A 16585-nucleotide genomic window follows, 5' to 3' on the forward strand; every position below is an offset into this window, starting at 1 on the left:
CATGGCCTCTGCATCAGCTCCTGCTTCCTGACCTGCTTGAGTTCCAGTCCTGACTTCCTTTGGTGATGAACAGCAATGTGGAAGTGTAAGCCGAATAAACCCTTTCCTCCCCAACTTGCTTCTTGGTCATGATGTTTGTGCAGGAATAGAAACCCTGACTAAGACAGTAGCCATGGTCAAAGAAGAAACAAAATGAAAGAAATTAGATTCAGACATTTTCCTAATTTCTCTCTCGCTTCTTCTATCCGTATTTTCCCATCTAGTGTTAGGGGGTAAAACTGGGAGGTGGGGGTGGCAATAAAGGGTGGGAAAAAGAAGAACCCTCAAAACAGCTAAGACCAGGTACAAAGAACAAACGGAACATGGCGGATTTACAGAAGCTTTTGGAATACGCCTTCAGAGCTGAGGAAAGTGAAACTGCACAATCCAGAAGAAATAAAGTATGGGGTCATTCATATAAGGACCTTACTGTATTGGTGAAATGGGTCATACAGTAACTGTTCTTATAACAGAATTCCTGTGTTTCCTGAGTGTCCACAATGCAAGTATTATAGTTATGATGTACAATGTGCCAGGAACTAAAGACATAGTGTGCATAACGCAGAACCCCTGTTACATGCAAGCTTCATGAAGTACAGACTAGGGTACAAGGAAATCGGATAAGGCAGGGAGAGAAGATGCTGGGGGGTAAGAAAGGTTCCAAGGTAAAACAAACATTTAAGAACTAGAAGAGGTACTGGAATGAGTCACATGTGCTATCTTGGGATGTTAGCTGAAAATCAGTGTGGAAGAGTAAACCAGGGAGAGGGAAGCTGGAAGGTCTCAAGGTAAAGGGGACAGGTAAGAACTAGAAGCGCTAGAATAACTCATGTCTGCTATCTGAGGATCAAGTACCACAGCTCCAGTATTCGACAGTGTAAAGGTTGTCTGGCAGATATGCACCTAGTGAGAAGTACAAGGAATCCATCAAGGAGCTGGAAGTGGACGAGACAGAGGGAAAGATGATGAGACGCAAGGTTAGAAGGTGAGGTGGTGATGAAATACAGAACTTGGCTGATCTCAACAAAGACTTTGACTTTTATTCCAAACACACAGGAAGCCATTGGAATGCTTTGAGCCAAAAGGTAACCCAATCTACTTCACCCTTCACATGCGATGAGGAATAGCTGCTGTGCTGAGAACACAGAGGGATGGCTGTCAGAACAGAAGCAGGGAGAGCACTTGGATGGTGACTGGAATGAACACCCCTGGTGAGAAGTGATGGCCACCACAAACAGAGTGAGAGTGGAGCAGACACCGAGAGAACATCTGGATTCTGAACATGGGTCATCTGGAGCACTGAAGAAGAAAGACAGCTGCAAGGTCTTTCTTGCACAGAGGTGTAAGACACACCTCATCAAGACTTGTCTGCGTGCACACAAGCAGGTATAGTCTACGTGTGGGCACAAGTGTGAAGAGCAAGGTCAACCTTGGGCATCACTGTTTGCTCCTCAGGACACCTTCCACCTCTTTTCTGACACAGGGTTCTGTGTTAGCTTGGAACTTATTAATTGGACTAAGCTGGCTGGCCAGGAGCCCTAGGTATCCTCCTATCTCTGCCTCCCTAGTGCTGAGTCTACAACACTATGCCTGGCTTTTTTTGTTTTTTAAATGTGGGTTCTGAGAGTTAAACTCAAATTTTCATGCTTGTATAGCAAGGGTTTTGCTGACTAAACTCATTCTTCCCAGGCCTCTCATGAAGTTTTCTTTTCTTTCTTTTTTTTAAAAAATATAGCGAGGAGGGGTTTTTTATAAATTATTTTTTAAGATGTATGTATGTATGTACGTACATATTTAATGTAGGAGTACACTGTAGCTGTCTTCAGACACACCAGAAGAGGGCACTGGATCTCATTACAGATGGGTTGTGAGCCACCATGTGGTTCCTGGGAATTGAACTCAGGACCTCTGAAAGAGCAGTCAGTACCCTTAACCACTGAGCTGTCTCTCCAGGCCTCATTAAGTTTTCTCAATAGTTACTTCAGTACATAAACTTGGGAGTTTTAAATATTTATTTATTTAATTTGTATCAGTGTTCTGCCTGCATGTACGTATGTGCACCACATGTATGCCTGATGCCTGAGGGGCTTGGAAGAGGCCATTGGATTCCCAGGAAGCAGAATTATAGATGGCTGTAAGCTACCATGTAGGCGGTGGGAACTGAACCCAGGTCCTCTGCAAGAGCAATGCGTATTCTTAACTCCTGAGTTATCTCTCCAGTCCCCTTAGCACTTAATTTTTAATTGATCTAATAACTTTTCTAATGCCATACCCATAAATCATCCCAGGTAAACATAATTTAAGATTTTTTTAAATGAACTCAATATTATTATTGAGTATAGTTAGAATAGTATATAGACAGACAAGAGAGGTCTTACTAAAAATTCAGAGGTTGAAACACAAATGTTTATAGTTTTTAAAGAACCATAAATAGGCAGCTCTCAGGCCAAGTGTGGCAAATGCACACTTTGTACATTCAGCGCGAGGGGCAGTGAGGCAGAGCCCTGACTTTCAGGAAACCTAGGCTACACAGTGAGACCATTCATTCCAAAAAAATTTTTTTGATAAAGAGAAGAAACTTAACACTTTTAGTCTCAAGTCATTTTTCCATATTAGACTTCACTTTTTCTCAGCCAAGTATTGGCTTTGGAAGATCCTTTGCAAAGAAATGTAAATAAAAAAATTCTTTGAATAGATCAGCTTCCCCCCTAAAACAAAACAAAACAAAGTGCAAATAAAGACTCTAATGGTCTTGTCTTTAACATTTATATTTTTTCTACTTAGAATCTTATTTTTAGAAAGTGTTTTAATAAGGTACAGTAATTTAAACTAAACAATACAGTAACATAGTGAAAGCTTGGGGCAAAAAGAATTTAATTAATAATAATACCAAACATTAACTTTGTCATGAAAGGGGCGGCAGGAAACCAAAGGATCAGAAGCCTGATCCCCTTGGAATCCCCAAGGTCTCTTCCTTGTAAACTGAGTATTTTATGAAATAATGGAGAGTAAATACAATTTAGGAAGGCCTTAGCCCTGGCCATGCAAAGGATGGCGCCTCTTCAACAGGTTTTATCATCCAGAGCAAGCTGCTGGATGCAAAGCACAGTCTTTCAGCCATGACACAGAACTGCTAGGAACAGTTCCTGCCCAGGGAGCCTCAGAGGAGCTAGAGGCCGAACAGACATCCTACTGTTAATACTGTTAATACTGTTAGCCGTGAAACCAAGAGCTACTGGAATGTAGAAGAGGCAAGAGAATTCCTGTGAGGGGAGATGACAGAGGATATGGTGTTGAGATGGGCCTGTGGAGATCAAGTTTGAACACGCAAGAGTCACTGTTTCCACTTCAGTTGCTGGTGTGCCTGCTTTTAGTCAGGCCTTCTCCACTCCCTAAAATGTCTGAGGAGTCAATACTGGTTAGTCTGATCTAAACCAATCATTCTTTCCACAAATAAGAGAGGGGTGGGTATAAGTGAATAATGACCAATGGGTTATGGAGATCTGCTGGCCCTGTGACCAGTTCTGGAGCCAGTATATCAGAATTTATGGATGCGTGAGAAAATAAACGGCTTTTGTTTAAACTAGGTTAAAAGGAGTGCCATGTGACTTGTAGCTGATGACCCTCACAAGTGACAGAAGGAACAGACACAGAAGATGTGCATTCTAAAAGTTAACACTTCCAATTCAATACTGGTGGGCATAGCAGAAAAGAAGTCTGGAGTCATATGCTAGGAGACACAGCTGCCACATACAGGAGCAAGGGAGGTTTGTAGGCAGTGAGGATTGAAGTATGTTAAGCAGGTCGGTGAGCTGAGGAGAGCTGTGCTTCAGAAAAGGCATTTCACAGCTGCATAAACTGGAATATGGAGGGGTCTGGGGTGTGTGTGTGGAGATTAGCAGAGTCTATGGCAGAAGGGACAGGGGCCTGAACTGTGGACAGTTTCCTTAAGGATATGGCATTTGCCTGCAGTCTGGGTTCCTGGTGTAATTGCTCACATATTTGCTTGAATCAACTAGAAGTAAAACACAGCAGAGGTAAAACTGACACCCACTAGGGGAATGTGACAGACTGTCAAGGTAATCTCTAGAGTCTGTGACTCACTAACATTTACTCCCAGTTTATTATCCCATTCATTCTAGTGATGCACACACACACACACACACACACACACAATCATATATATCATAAGTTTTTCCTTTTCTAATTAATGAAATCCAGTGCTCTGAAATCATCTTCTGAGATAACTCTAACTCTTCAGACTACCTTTTATCCTTCAAGATTTGCACAACAATAGCAGACTCCATCCATGTCCATAAACAGAGTATTATCATCTATAAAATGTATTTCAGACTGCTAAGTGACTCATCTGGGCAGTCTGACTGGTCAGGAATGGACTTCCAGGCATTCACAACTGTGTAAATTATGGCTTGTATGACTTATCTCACCTTTTAGAAGAAGGGTTGAGACCGAAGGAGAGCTAACAAAACTCATTTGCTCTCGAAGCCTGTGGCTAGGAACTGCTATTCTAATTAACTTACTGGGAACAGGAAGCTTTCTTTCTGCAACAGCTTCCGTGGTATCTTTAGCAGTTCTCTACAATACAAAAACTAAACTACAAGATAGTACGTCCCTCATAAAAGGTCCACTCCATAACTCAAAATCACCACAACCTCTCTGGTAGATGGTTCTTACATGAATGTAATCCAATGTTCTCAAAAGAAATGATTTCCTGAAATAACCAATTTTTAAGGTAACATCTCAGAGCTAACTATGGTGTCCTCTGAGGGCTCCACAGCAAGCTAAAGCTTCAGAAGACAGTTGGAGGGTGGGCATAATTTGATTGCTACTTCCTCTGATTGCATAATCTCTGTGACCTGGCAACTAAACAACAGTGAGAGTCAAACAGCTCGAAGGCAACATTATCAAACGATGCTGTGCAGTGACTCAGTCAGTAAAGTGCCAGCCACACAGGAATGAAGACCCAAGCTCAGGGACTCAAGGACATAAACTCTGGGTACAATGGCATGTGCACGTAATGTAAGCCCAGTGCTGGGGGAGCAGAGATGAGCAGATCCTGGCATGGAGTGGGGTACATGGCCTGCCAGTCTAGACACAACAGCAAGTGAGCTTCAGGTTTTGTGAAAGACCCTGCCTCAAAAAATAAAGACAGAGAAGCAGACACCCATGTGATATCAATTCTGGGCATCAGACGATGTCAACCTCTGGCCTCGACCATGATGCACACGTGCATATATAGACTACCCCACACACTACCTCCCCTCATCCTCACCCCTAACCTTTGTAAGACTAACAAATCAATGACATTTATTTACAAAATCTATTACATTATTAAATGTGCCTCTAACTAGCAAAACAGTATAAGCTCTAAAGCAGAAGACTCCCCCCACCTTACCTTGGTACAGACCACCCGTACGACCACTTTCCAGAAGGCAGAGGAGTCAGACCCAGGTTGTACCTCAAAGAGAAGATGCTTTTCCTGGCCAGCAGCCACCTTAGCAGTTCTGAAAGAGGCAAGCACAATTGTTATTTTTATGAAAAGGTAATAGAGCTTTGAAACCAGTCTCAAGAAACCCTTTCCAACAGAGAAGGAAATAAGAAGACAGAGACAGCAGGAGTGATTAAAATCAATAGCCTCCTATAGCACAGAATAGAGACTATTCTGAACACAGTTTCTGACAGTTTTAAAGTCTAAAGCTGGGGAATACTCATCTCCATACCTATATTTAAATTTCTTTGAGTGTCTAAAAAAGATGTTTAGAAAAAAATTAGTCCAAGGCTGGGCACAGTGACACCAGCCTGTGATCTCAGCACTTGGCAGATAGACGGACAGAGGATCAGGAGTTCAAGGAGAGCTTGAGGCCAGCCTGGGCTACATGAGGTCCTTCTTAAAAGAAAACAAGCAAGAACAACACTGACAAACACAGCCCAAGAAACCTAGGACTTGAAGTAAAAGTTTACTGGCTTAGTGTACACAAATGCTGACCAAAAGCACACAGTCCTGTGGAATATCAAATTCTTGCTTAAGTCCCGTTACGTAACCACACTAGCAAACCTTTTGGAAAGCTTTTAATTTATAGTAATTTTGAATTTGGCCAGGTAAAACAAATAGTTTGTGGAACTAAGTATAATTCTACTGCCCTTTCCTCATGAAGTAGTTAAAAGCCACGCTAGCATTAAGACCACACAATACCTTCAGTATCTTGCTATCAACACCAACTACAATCAACACCAACTACAGCTCCCTTTATTACTGCTGACTGTTCTCTGAACGCTAGCAGGACAGTTGCAAACAGTAAGTGCCTTCCAGCTAAGTAAAGCAACCTGCCCCAGTCAATACAGTCAGTCAAGGGAAACAGCTCAGCTGTGCCAGCTTCCAGTTGTTTCCTGGATACCAAGCCACACCTCTGTAGGACTGACTTCATGACTGGAGGGCGGCAGGAAACACTGCACCTACGAAATGTTCAAGTGTAGCCCATGGAAATGGGTTTCAAGCTACAGTGCTGCCATTGCTTGGTATACAGACAGCAGCAAGAGCTTAGGTTTGTTTCTCAACATTATTAGAACAGAAACAAGAAACCCATCAAAAATAAACAAAACCCCTCAAACCCACTCAAATATCCTGTGCCAAATAAGTAAAAGGAATGTATTTTTACTGTTACCCAAGAATTTAAGCACACAGGTGATATCACAGGACACAGGTTTTTTTCTAGAATCAAATAATTCGAGTTTACATACATAAATCTAAGGACTAAAAGACGGCAAATGTTATTAAATTCCTAGGAGTTGGAACAATGCGAGGGAAAAATGGCCAAATGCTTGGTAAGGCCCTTGCCATCAAGTCTGACCATCTAAGTTCAATACCTGGGGCCCTCATGGTAGGAGAGAACCAATTCCAGCACGCTACCTTCTGACCTCTACATGTGCACTGCCCCCATAAATAAATAAATGTATTTTTTTTAAAAAAGCTGGAACAAGAATAAAGTACCCAATTATTCTGATACTACTAACTTCTCAGTCCTGTTTTACTCTTTACAATATGATCTCAGAAACAAGCTATTTTTCTTTTTTTAATAAGTAAAATCCAGTGTTCTTAAAAGAAAGCAATTCCTGATAAAACCTTAAGACTATCCTTTAGCCTTCATAACTGACTGAAAATAATACAGCTATGTTCATAAAGAAAGTATGATCTTCTTACCTAACATGTTTCATATCGTTAGTAGGTCCTTTATGTCATAAATGCCTCTCGAACCGGTGCATACATATCACTGCATACATATACATATACATATACATATACATATACATATACATATACATATACATATACATATACATATACTTATACATATACATATACATATACATATACATATACATATACATATACATATACATATACATATACCGGTGCATACATATCACTGCATGCTATTAACAGTGACTATACTACTACTACAAGTTTGTATGTAGTGGTCCTGGGCTTTGAGATGGTTGAATAAGAATATAGGATAATGGAATAAACTTCCAATTCAGAGATGGTTGGAAGTGTCATCGATATTTGAGTAATCAATTAAAATGGTTAATCAGTTAAAATGCTCCAACCCCTGGCACAGTGCTGTGTGTATAGTATGTGCTCAGTGATAACTGGTTAGACTGAAGAGACTAGAAAGAACCTTTAAGGTATTACTTAAGGGGCTGGAACGATGGCTCCGAGGTTAAAAGCACTGACTGCTCCTCCAGGAGACCTCGGTTCAATTTCCAGTACCCAAATGACAGCTCCTAACAGCCTGCCACTCCACCCCACTGGATCTTAGTACTCTTGTCTGGCTTCTACAGGCACCAGGCATGCAGGTGGTGCACATACATATGCAGGCAAAAACTCATACACATAAAATACAAGGATTTTAAAAGATATTATTTAAAATATCTTAGGCAAATTGTAATTAAACTCCCAAAGAAACAGAAGACTGATACAGAATAAAGAAAAGTAAACTTAGGTGCTACCAGAGGAAAAAGTGTCACCCACCTATCAGCCACAGCAGAAGCAAACCAGCAATATTGAGAAAGCATAGGGGACTGAGGCCATTCAAGGGCAAAGAGCCCTTTGTATTTTATAAAAGCTTTTATATCGATCAGTACAAAAACTGAGGTGAATTCTATAAAGAAAGACTAAGTTCAAGGAGGAGAAATTGGCACTCCATCCTAGACAGAGATTCACTCAGGAGAGGTGAAAAGACTTAAAGTGACCCCTCACTGCAGGCGGCCACACACACACACACACAAGTACACTGGGACGCTTCCTTTAGTGATAGTGGCAAATTCTCTTCTGTTTATGTGCTCCTTTAAGTGCAAGTACTTTTACACAAGAGTCAATTGGTCTCTCGTTACGCAACGGTTGAGCTGCAGTACACTTTAGAATTGCCTGTATTCTAAATAGCATTTTGAGTTCCTCCATCCCTCTGTTCCCACATTTTAAAACAGCTACACTGAAGTCTGCGTAGAGCAGACAGTCAATGCAGTACTTTCTAACTTAAGCTAAAAAGCTCCTTCTCACCATCAGTGCGTGTGTTTACCTCCTACAGTCTGACAAACAGGGCCATATGAAGGGAAAACAGAACGAAGACGAGGAAGCCTTACACATCATTGAGTTCAGCTACTCTCCCAAGAAACTCTTCGTAAGTTAAGGAGCCACTTTCTCGAACCAAGGTGACGTGCTTTGCTACTTTTTCTGGTAACTTGTTAATAACCAACTGCGTCTGATCCGAAATTTGCTGTCCCATGGTGAAATGATGTCTTTCAGAATTCAGAGTTTTGCTTCACATAGTTTCTGTTAAATACAATGCAAAAGTTATTTTACATAAATATAAAAAACACCAATATACTTTGTCCTAGTCAGGGTTACTGTTGCTGTGATGAAACACCATGACCAAAAGCAACTTGGGAGCAAAGAGTTTATTTGGCTTACATTTCTTTATCATCATTAATCACTGAAGAAAGTCAGGACAAACGCTCAAACAGGGAAGGAACCTGGAGGCAGGAGGCTGCAGGCAGAGGCCATGGAGGGATGCTGCTTACTGGCCTGCTCCTGTGGCTTGCTCACTCTGCTTTCTCATAGAACCCAGGATCACCAGCCCAGGTAACCCCACCCACAATGGACTGGGCCCTCCCCTACTGACCACCAATTAAGAAGATGACCTATAGGCTTGCCTACAGCCCCATCTTATGGAAGTAATTTCTCAGATGACTTCAGTTTAGGTAAAGGTGACATAAAAATATCCAGTACACCCATCCTTCAAGAAGCAAAGAAAAACTACAAGCACCTGGAGGGGGAATTCAGTCATCTCAAATGAATCTGACATACAATGCATTTAACCATAGTCTTTAAAGTAAAGATTTATGTTAATTTTTCAGAATCATACAGCTAAATGATTGGAAGAGGGATGGGTCTTTAACTACCAAGCACACAGGGAAGGGGGCAGTCAAGTGACTGCATTTTCCTAAGGACACTTCCAGGCTGTCTACTATATGTCACACTTCAAACTAAATGCTCTCCTTACATGACATCATTTATTATTCACAGCATCCTATAGGGTAGATGTATTTTTATATCCTTATTCTATGAGTAAAGAAATGGTTAAGTCCATGGTATGAGACAGATGTGAACTTTGAATTCCCACCTCAAGAAATTCCATTTCATTTACCATTTAAAAAAAATCTATCTTTTACTTTTACTCAAATTAACACCTTTGCCACATAAAGCAAGTAGTAACAATTACATAGAAAAGAATTTTAGCAAAAATTTACTTTATCACTTAATAAAAATGGCATTATAGCTTGAAATATAAATATAGGGCTGGCTAGGTGGCAAAGGTGCTTGCTGCCAAGGCTGACAACTCTTGTTCTATCTCCAGGATGGAAAGAGAGAACCAACTCTTGAAAGCTGCCTCTGACCTTCACATATGCACTGTAGCATGTGCAGCCCTGGACACATACACACATGTGGCCTCCCTTCCCCCAGCCTGGAACCTGCCTGCTCAAGGGTGGAGCTACCGGCTCATTCGTCCTGCCACGCCCACTGCTGGAACCTGCCTCTGCTGCCTGGAGTCACACACGTGTTCGTCCTGCTACTGGACCCTGAGTTACTTGGCGGGAAATTGGGTTCCCTCCCCCTTCCTTTATAAACTGAGTGTCTGGAAATATTAAATTGAGTCTTGATCAGAATGTTGTCTTGACTCCATTGTTTCTTCCGCCCTGACTAGTTTCCTCTCTTTTCAGCCTGAACTGCCATTCTCAGTGAACCGTTCGTGTTGTGGACCGCGGGCGGGCCGCAACACACACACACACACACACACATAAGACAAACAAACATTTAAAAATATGACTTCAAAATATATGACCATAAATATGTATCACTTTCAGTATTAAAATTTAATGTACTGAGGGTTATTTAAAAGTTACTTTAAATATAGTAAAAGTGTACTTATACTAAAAACAAAATTCTCCCATTACTACTTTGGATCTGAACATATATGGGAGCAATAAATACTGTAGTAGAGGGATAATGAAAAAGAAGGAAACCCAGACTACTAAAACCTGATCTCTGAAGGCAAAAGATTACATTTTAAGTATGTCCAAGTATAACAAATTTGTACCAAGTATATCCAAAAAGGAACCATTAAGATTCCTTAGACTGCTTAGCAGGGCAGTGGTGGCACACGCACACCTTTAATCCCAGCACTTGGGAGGCAGAAGCAGGTAAATTTCTGAATTCGAGGCCAGCCTGGTCTACAGAGTGAGTTCCAGGACAGCCAGAGCTACACAGAGAAACTCTGTCTCAAAAAGCAAAAACTAAAACAAACAAACGCTTCCCAGCTTAGAGAAGGGGTACAGGGAATTCACCTTATTGGTTCCTGGGTGGCACAAACTAGTAACATCTCTAAATACAATAATGTTGAACTCCATTTTATTCTATGCAAAGACAGTTTCCAAACAAAAATTCCCAAATTCTCAAAACCTAAGAAAAAATAAAAAATACAACTTATAACATGAAAAGTGCGGTGTGGCAAGAAAACCCTACCAACAAAAGCAGTAACTTCACGCTTAAGGAATATATATATTTAAATGACATGCTAGCTTCACTCTTCATGTTCTGATTCATATGTGTGGAAATATCATGAATAAATGTCTACAGACCAGCTGGAAATGACTGTCATGCATGGTCTTTCTGAAAATTATGTTTATCTGGGTGGTAGTGGTGTACACCTTTGATCCCAGCACCTGGGAGGCAGAGGCAGGCAATTGCTGTGAGTTCGAGGCCAGCCTGGTCTACAGATCGAGTTCAGGACAGCCATGACTACACAGAGAATCCCTGTCTTGAAAACTGAAAATAAATAAAAAATAAAAATATATTTAACAAGTACTGTGTGTGGTGCTTATGTCTTAGGGACAAGATGGTGAGCAAACTTGGCACCACACACAGTACTTGTGTATGTTGGGCACCCAGCACTGTTGGGGGAAGGGTAACAGCCATACAAATAAGTATATAATTACAAAGTGACAAGTCCTAAACCAAACAAGTACAGGGTGCCCTGAAAGCGTGGAAGAGAGTGAAAGACACTGGTCTTGAGTTAGAAAAGAAATTCTGGGAAAACATTTGAGTCCAAAAAAGACAGTCTGGGTTTGTAACAGTCAGGGCATGGTGGGAGGACATTTTAGGCAGACGTCTCCAAAGGCATCTGAGGTAGGTGGATCGTGGTACCTCTGAGGGAAGTAAAACACACTGGGCTACTTGGAGAAGTGAGATTGACATCAAAACAAAAAACAAACTCAAGATGGATATTTAAGATTTTTTTTTTTTTTTTTTTTTTTTAGATAACTGGAAGACAAGATTAGGTATGCTTGCCCAATCTGGCTGACAGAAACTAGAATGAATGAACCATATCTACTGAATAAAGAACTGCTAAGTCTATAAATACAGCAAGATATTAACTCTTGAATGTGTTCTGAAAAGCTGACTGCACAAAAGCACCAAGGTAAGATATGCTTTAAAGCAGCACTAAAACAAGTTGTGAGGTTTTAGATTAAAATAACATTATAATAGGTCTAGGAAAGATATCAAAATAATTCTAAACTCCTGCTAGAAGCAGATGTCTACAGCAAGGAGCCTCCCACTCTACTGTGTTAAACAGGAGAGCGTTTGTTTGTTTGTTTGTTTGTTTGTTTGTTTGATTGATTGATTGATTTTCAGCTCAAAGCAATCACACCTTTAAAAGAGGAGAACATAGTCAAGTCTCAGGTCTAGAAACAGAAACAAGTCAACTTACTGTGGCTGAGGACAACTAGGTAATGACCCGGGCAGCACAACAGCCTGTTCAAATATTTGTTGAGCTGTCACACGGAAGAGGAAGTGAGATTTTTACATGCATACAAAGAGCAAATTAGCCAATAAGGACAGAGGGAAGTCCAGACTTACTGTAAGAATGCCCTGCCTGCCACCCAGCAATGGAAAGGACTGCTGCAACATATGTGAACTTCTCAATGACATAATATGAAAATGTTTAAAGATAGGAAGTTCATCTAATGAGCAGCACAGAGAATTTTCCAGGTGCAAAATAGAGGCATTAACGTCTAACCCAGTGATTCTCAATCCCAAAAGAACATCATAAAACACAGATACTTCCATGATTGTAACGGTGTCAAAAACACAGTTATGAAGCAGCAAACTTAATTTTACGGTTGGGGGTCATCATAACATAAGGAACTGTATCAAGGGTCACAGCATTAGCAAAGTTGAGAACGACTGCTCTCACAATGAAGCGGAACTCCCTCAAGCCTTGCTGTGTCCACGTAATAAACAGACTCTAGTCAGCCAGCCTGAAACGTCCAATTCTATCTATATTACCTAACAAAGGAAACTGAACTTCTGAAATGGTCTCAAGACTTAATGGAACTCCTGACAACTGAATTAAACTTTGTAGGGAGGTGACAGTCCCCTCCTTTACTTTTGGATCTCCAGCTGTTCCCAAGAATAACTGAAATAAACAAGAGAAAACTAACTATACATGTTGTATGGCGATGTCGTCACAAGAAAAATAAGGCCCAGATACTCACTGGACAAAGACGAGTAAATTGTGAAAAGATGACGAGACAATGGAGTTGGAGGTAGGGCAAGTGTCAAGAGGCAAGTTACTCAGGGTAGTTTGTACTGATTTCTCCTGGCTTTGAGACCTAGCTCTGATTGTAAGACATCTTCCTTTCTTGTAAAAGGCAGGTACTTTTGCATGACTGCTGCTGCTTCAAAAAGTATTTGTACCTTAAAAGACTTCTCATTCCCAAGTGTCTTATTTTAATACCCTACACTGCTCATCAAAACCCATCTGAAAAGAAGCCTCTGTTGTTTCTCAAATTAGAAAATGTTGCCTTGTGTCCCTGGTACCCTACCTTGATGGCAAGGTTTATAGTGTGAGGCACCATATTGTTTTCCTGTAATTGCGCTTAATATCCAGAAAGCTGATTCAGTGGCTCATGCCTACATGAGGGCATGGAATAAAGGTGTCCACACTGGCTAGGAGGGAAGATGCTGCATTTAAGCAATATTAACCATTTCATCACTAATGTAAAAATATGATTACTCATGGAGCCACTGAGATGAGTAGCCACAAAAGCAATCTGCCAAAACCACTCTTCAGGCGCCAGCCTTTTCAGTGTTGTTCACCCATATATGAACAGCATGTATTGTTCAATGAAGTCACTTTACTCAGTTCCCCCTTGAGTCTTCAGGACACATACCTGTGCTCTTGGGTAGTAGATAAGTATATAGTATTTCTCTAGTCAATATAGAAATACTTTGTTATCATTCATCTAGTATTCTTTTATTAGCTCATTCATACTGACATGACATAGCAGTTAAAATTATATTTATGGATAAAATTGTGGAAAGTTATCATTCATATATATATATATATATATATATATATATATATCACAGAACAGTAGTATTGCTTACAGACATAATATGTAAACCTGCAAACCACTGGCAATAAATTTCAGTAAAATACAAGTCTGTGGTCAAGATTCCTCAAAGAGCTGTGACCTCTTCTAGTTAAGACAGAGATGTGCTTCCCAAGAGCAGCCTGGGGGTTTCTGAGAAAGAGCTGTTATTCTGAAACTCACAGGGAAATCAAGGATTCCAAGAATATGCCACATTCTTCAGTGGGTGGCACATACAGTTAATTGCTTCTTTTTCTAACAAATGAGTTGCTGTAGTTCAAGTATTCCTTATAAGAATCACAACTGCATCACTAATACTCACCCAAGGAACTCCCTGAAAATGTGAAATATAAGTCATTCAGAAATGACACAGAGGGAAACTGAGCCCATCAAAGTGCAAGACAACTGGGTGAGGGCTGGAGAGTTCAGCTGGGAAAGGACCTCCAGGAAGCACCAGGGCCTCAGTTCTACCCCTGAACCCATGTGAAAAGACAGCACAGTGGCACACTTGTGATCTTAGTGCCAGGCCGGGGGCAGGGGGGGGGGCACAGGGACAGCAAGATCCCTGGGACTTGCTGGCCACTAGGTGTGTAGTCTATCCAGACCTAAGGCTGACTTCTGGTGCCACATCAGATGACTAGCCAACAATGACTTTGGTATCAAAGGCACCTTTGAGATTTGTTAAACTTTGTACCATCTTCCATCTTAGTAATACATACTAAGTTCTACAATTGGGGCTTGAATGACACTACTTACCTTATTATTCACTATTTATACAAACTCGAAATTTACACAGATATCCAATGATTAGGCTGATCAGAGTCGGTATAGAATCTAGAATGCCTGTTCTGGGGTCAAAGGTATTAAGGAGGAGAAATAAAACTAAAGAAATCTCAATAAAATAAAATAAAACCTGAAAACCTATAAACAGAGTACTGAGTTATTGCTGGAGTTCTAATAGCACCAGTGTAAGTAGTAAGTACACTCTGACTTAGAAAGAAAAATATTCTCTTTGCACCTTCTCTACCTTTTTAGAAAGAGAAATCAACATCCCCTAGATAAAAGAATTTAGATATATTCAGAGAATATCTATCATATATGTCCCTTATATATATATGGTTCCCTTACGCCAAATGACAAAGATAACATAGTCTCGAAAAACACAATCATGCTAAGACAGAAACCGAAACCAGCCAGCACAAAAGGGGTAAAACAAAATCCATGCAAGTCCTGAGGGCTCTGAATTCAGAAGGCATTACTTTCCAAAGACAACTATCAGGACCATTGGTCGGGTGGCAGTTCACAGCCCAAGTAAGTCTAGAGGATGAACTTCATTCTATAGCAAGCACGGTAAGGGGGTGTGGAAAAGATCGTTTAAAAATTTAGTTTGAGAAGCACGGATTAAAAGCAACTGGGAGTGTTACTGGAGCTACATGTACTCCAGAAGAAGGACAAGAAATGCTGGGCATCAGGAAATGGGGCTGGGTCGGAATATGAAGAATATGAAGGTAGGCTGGAGACAAATTGCAACAACAGTACCCCCACAGTTTTGTAATGAAACTGCACACAGAAGGCAACTTACCCTACAATTATGATTAGCAAGGAAACTTTTTTTTTAATGTCGGTTCTCAAAAGGTAGCAATTAGCTTGACAAGCAAGGGCCCGGGTGCACTGCCGGGGCGGGTTTAGTAGGAGGGCTGGCCGACACCACGGGCCCAGGCTCTCCCCTCAGAAGCCTTGCCCTGTGGCCACCCTGGCGCCCCAGCCCCGGCCCCCGCCCCTCGGCCCCTCCTTGGCGCACCTGCTCTGCTAACCAACAGCTAAACTGCTCAGTGCGCCAGCGCCAAGATTCAAAACCGCTCGAGCTGATCTCTGAAAGCTCTCCTCAGCACCACCGCGAAGGCGGACCCAGAGTCTCCACCGCCACCGCGAAGGCGGACCCAGAGTCTCCACCCGCCCAGGAATCGGTGCCCAAAGCCCGCAGCCAAGGCCCTGACAGGGGGCCCTAGCTCCTCTGAAGCCCGGTTCCACCCCTGGTGCTAACCGGGCCTCCACTCCCTGCTCCAGGACCGTGAAGTGGCTGGGAAGGGACACAGCGAGGGGGCGGCGCTGCAAGGCTCACCCAGTTCAAGGCATCGCTCTCCCCGCACCAGGGACGCCGCCTCGGCTGCTGCTTAGCTAAACCCGCTAGGCGGCAGCGGCGCGGCCCGCAAACCAGTCGCACCTCAGTGACGTAAGGCCACGCCCTCGCGTGTTGCCTGGAGACGGAGCCCCCCCCCCCCCTGTTGGCTTTGGAGGTTTTTGTAGCTCAAGGCTGCTGACACACACCTGCAGGCAAAATAGTCACATACATAAAAATCAATAAAATTAAATACTTTTGTAAAAAAGGACAAAAAAAATGAAGAGGCAAGTCACAGGCTTTGGAACAGCAAAATATATTGAACAAAGGACTTCTAATTAGAATACACAATTCTTACCCCTCCCAAAAAGAAAAAGAAACCCACAAATTTTTTAAATGGCCAAAGACTAGACT

The 16585-nt window shown here is 41.7% G+C and overlaps 1 protein-coding gene across 3 annotated transcripts in view; it reads right to left on the reverse strand.

Annotated features, from left to right (window-relative positions):
* The window catches only part of Rnf141 (ring finger protein 141), a 30786-nt gene extending 14522 nt beyond the window's left edge, over positions 1-16264 (reverse strand). The window contains exons 1-3 of one of the 3 annotated variants that reach the window (XM_021168105.2): positions 16175-16264; positions 8701-8890; positions 5456-5564 (exon numbers count right to left, since the gene is read on the reverse strand). In XM_021168105.2, coding sequence (XP_021023764.1) covers positions 5456-5564; positions 8701-8843 — 252 coding nt within the window. In that variant the 5' untranslated portion in view covers positions 8844-8890; positions 16175-16264. Of the gene's footprint in view, positions 1-5455; positions 5565-8700; positions 8891-12386; positions 12432-15853; positions 16018-16174 lie in introns of those variants that run through there. The other 2 variants (XM_029479632.1, XM_029479633.1) reach the window with 2 other exon arrangements.
* Positions 16265-16585: the final 321 nt, after the last annotated feature.

The sequence above is a fragment of the Mus caroli genome, chromosome 7 (assembly GCF_900094665.2).
Source record: "Mus caroli chromosome 7, CAROLI_EIJ_v1.1, whole genome shotgun sequence".
NCBI classification, from domain to species: domain Eukaryota; kingdom Metazoa; phylum Chordata; class Mammalia; order Rodentia; family Muridae; genus Mus; species Mus caroli.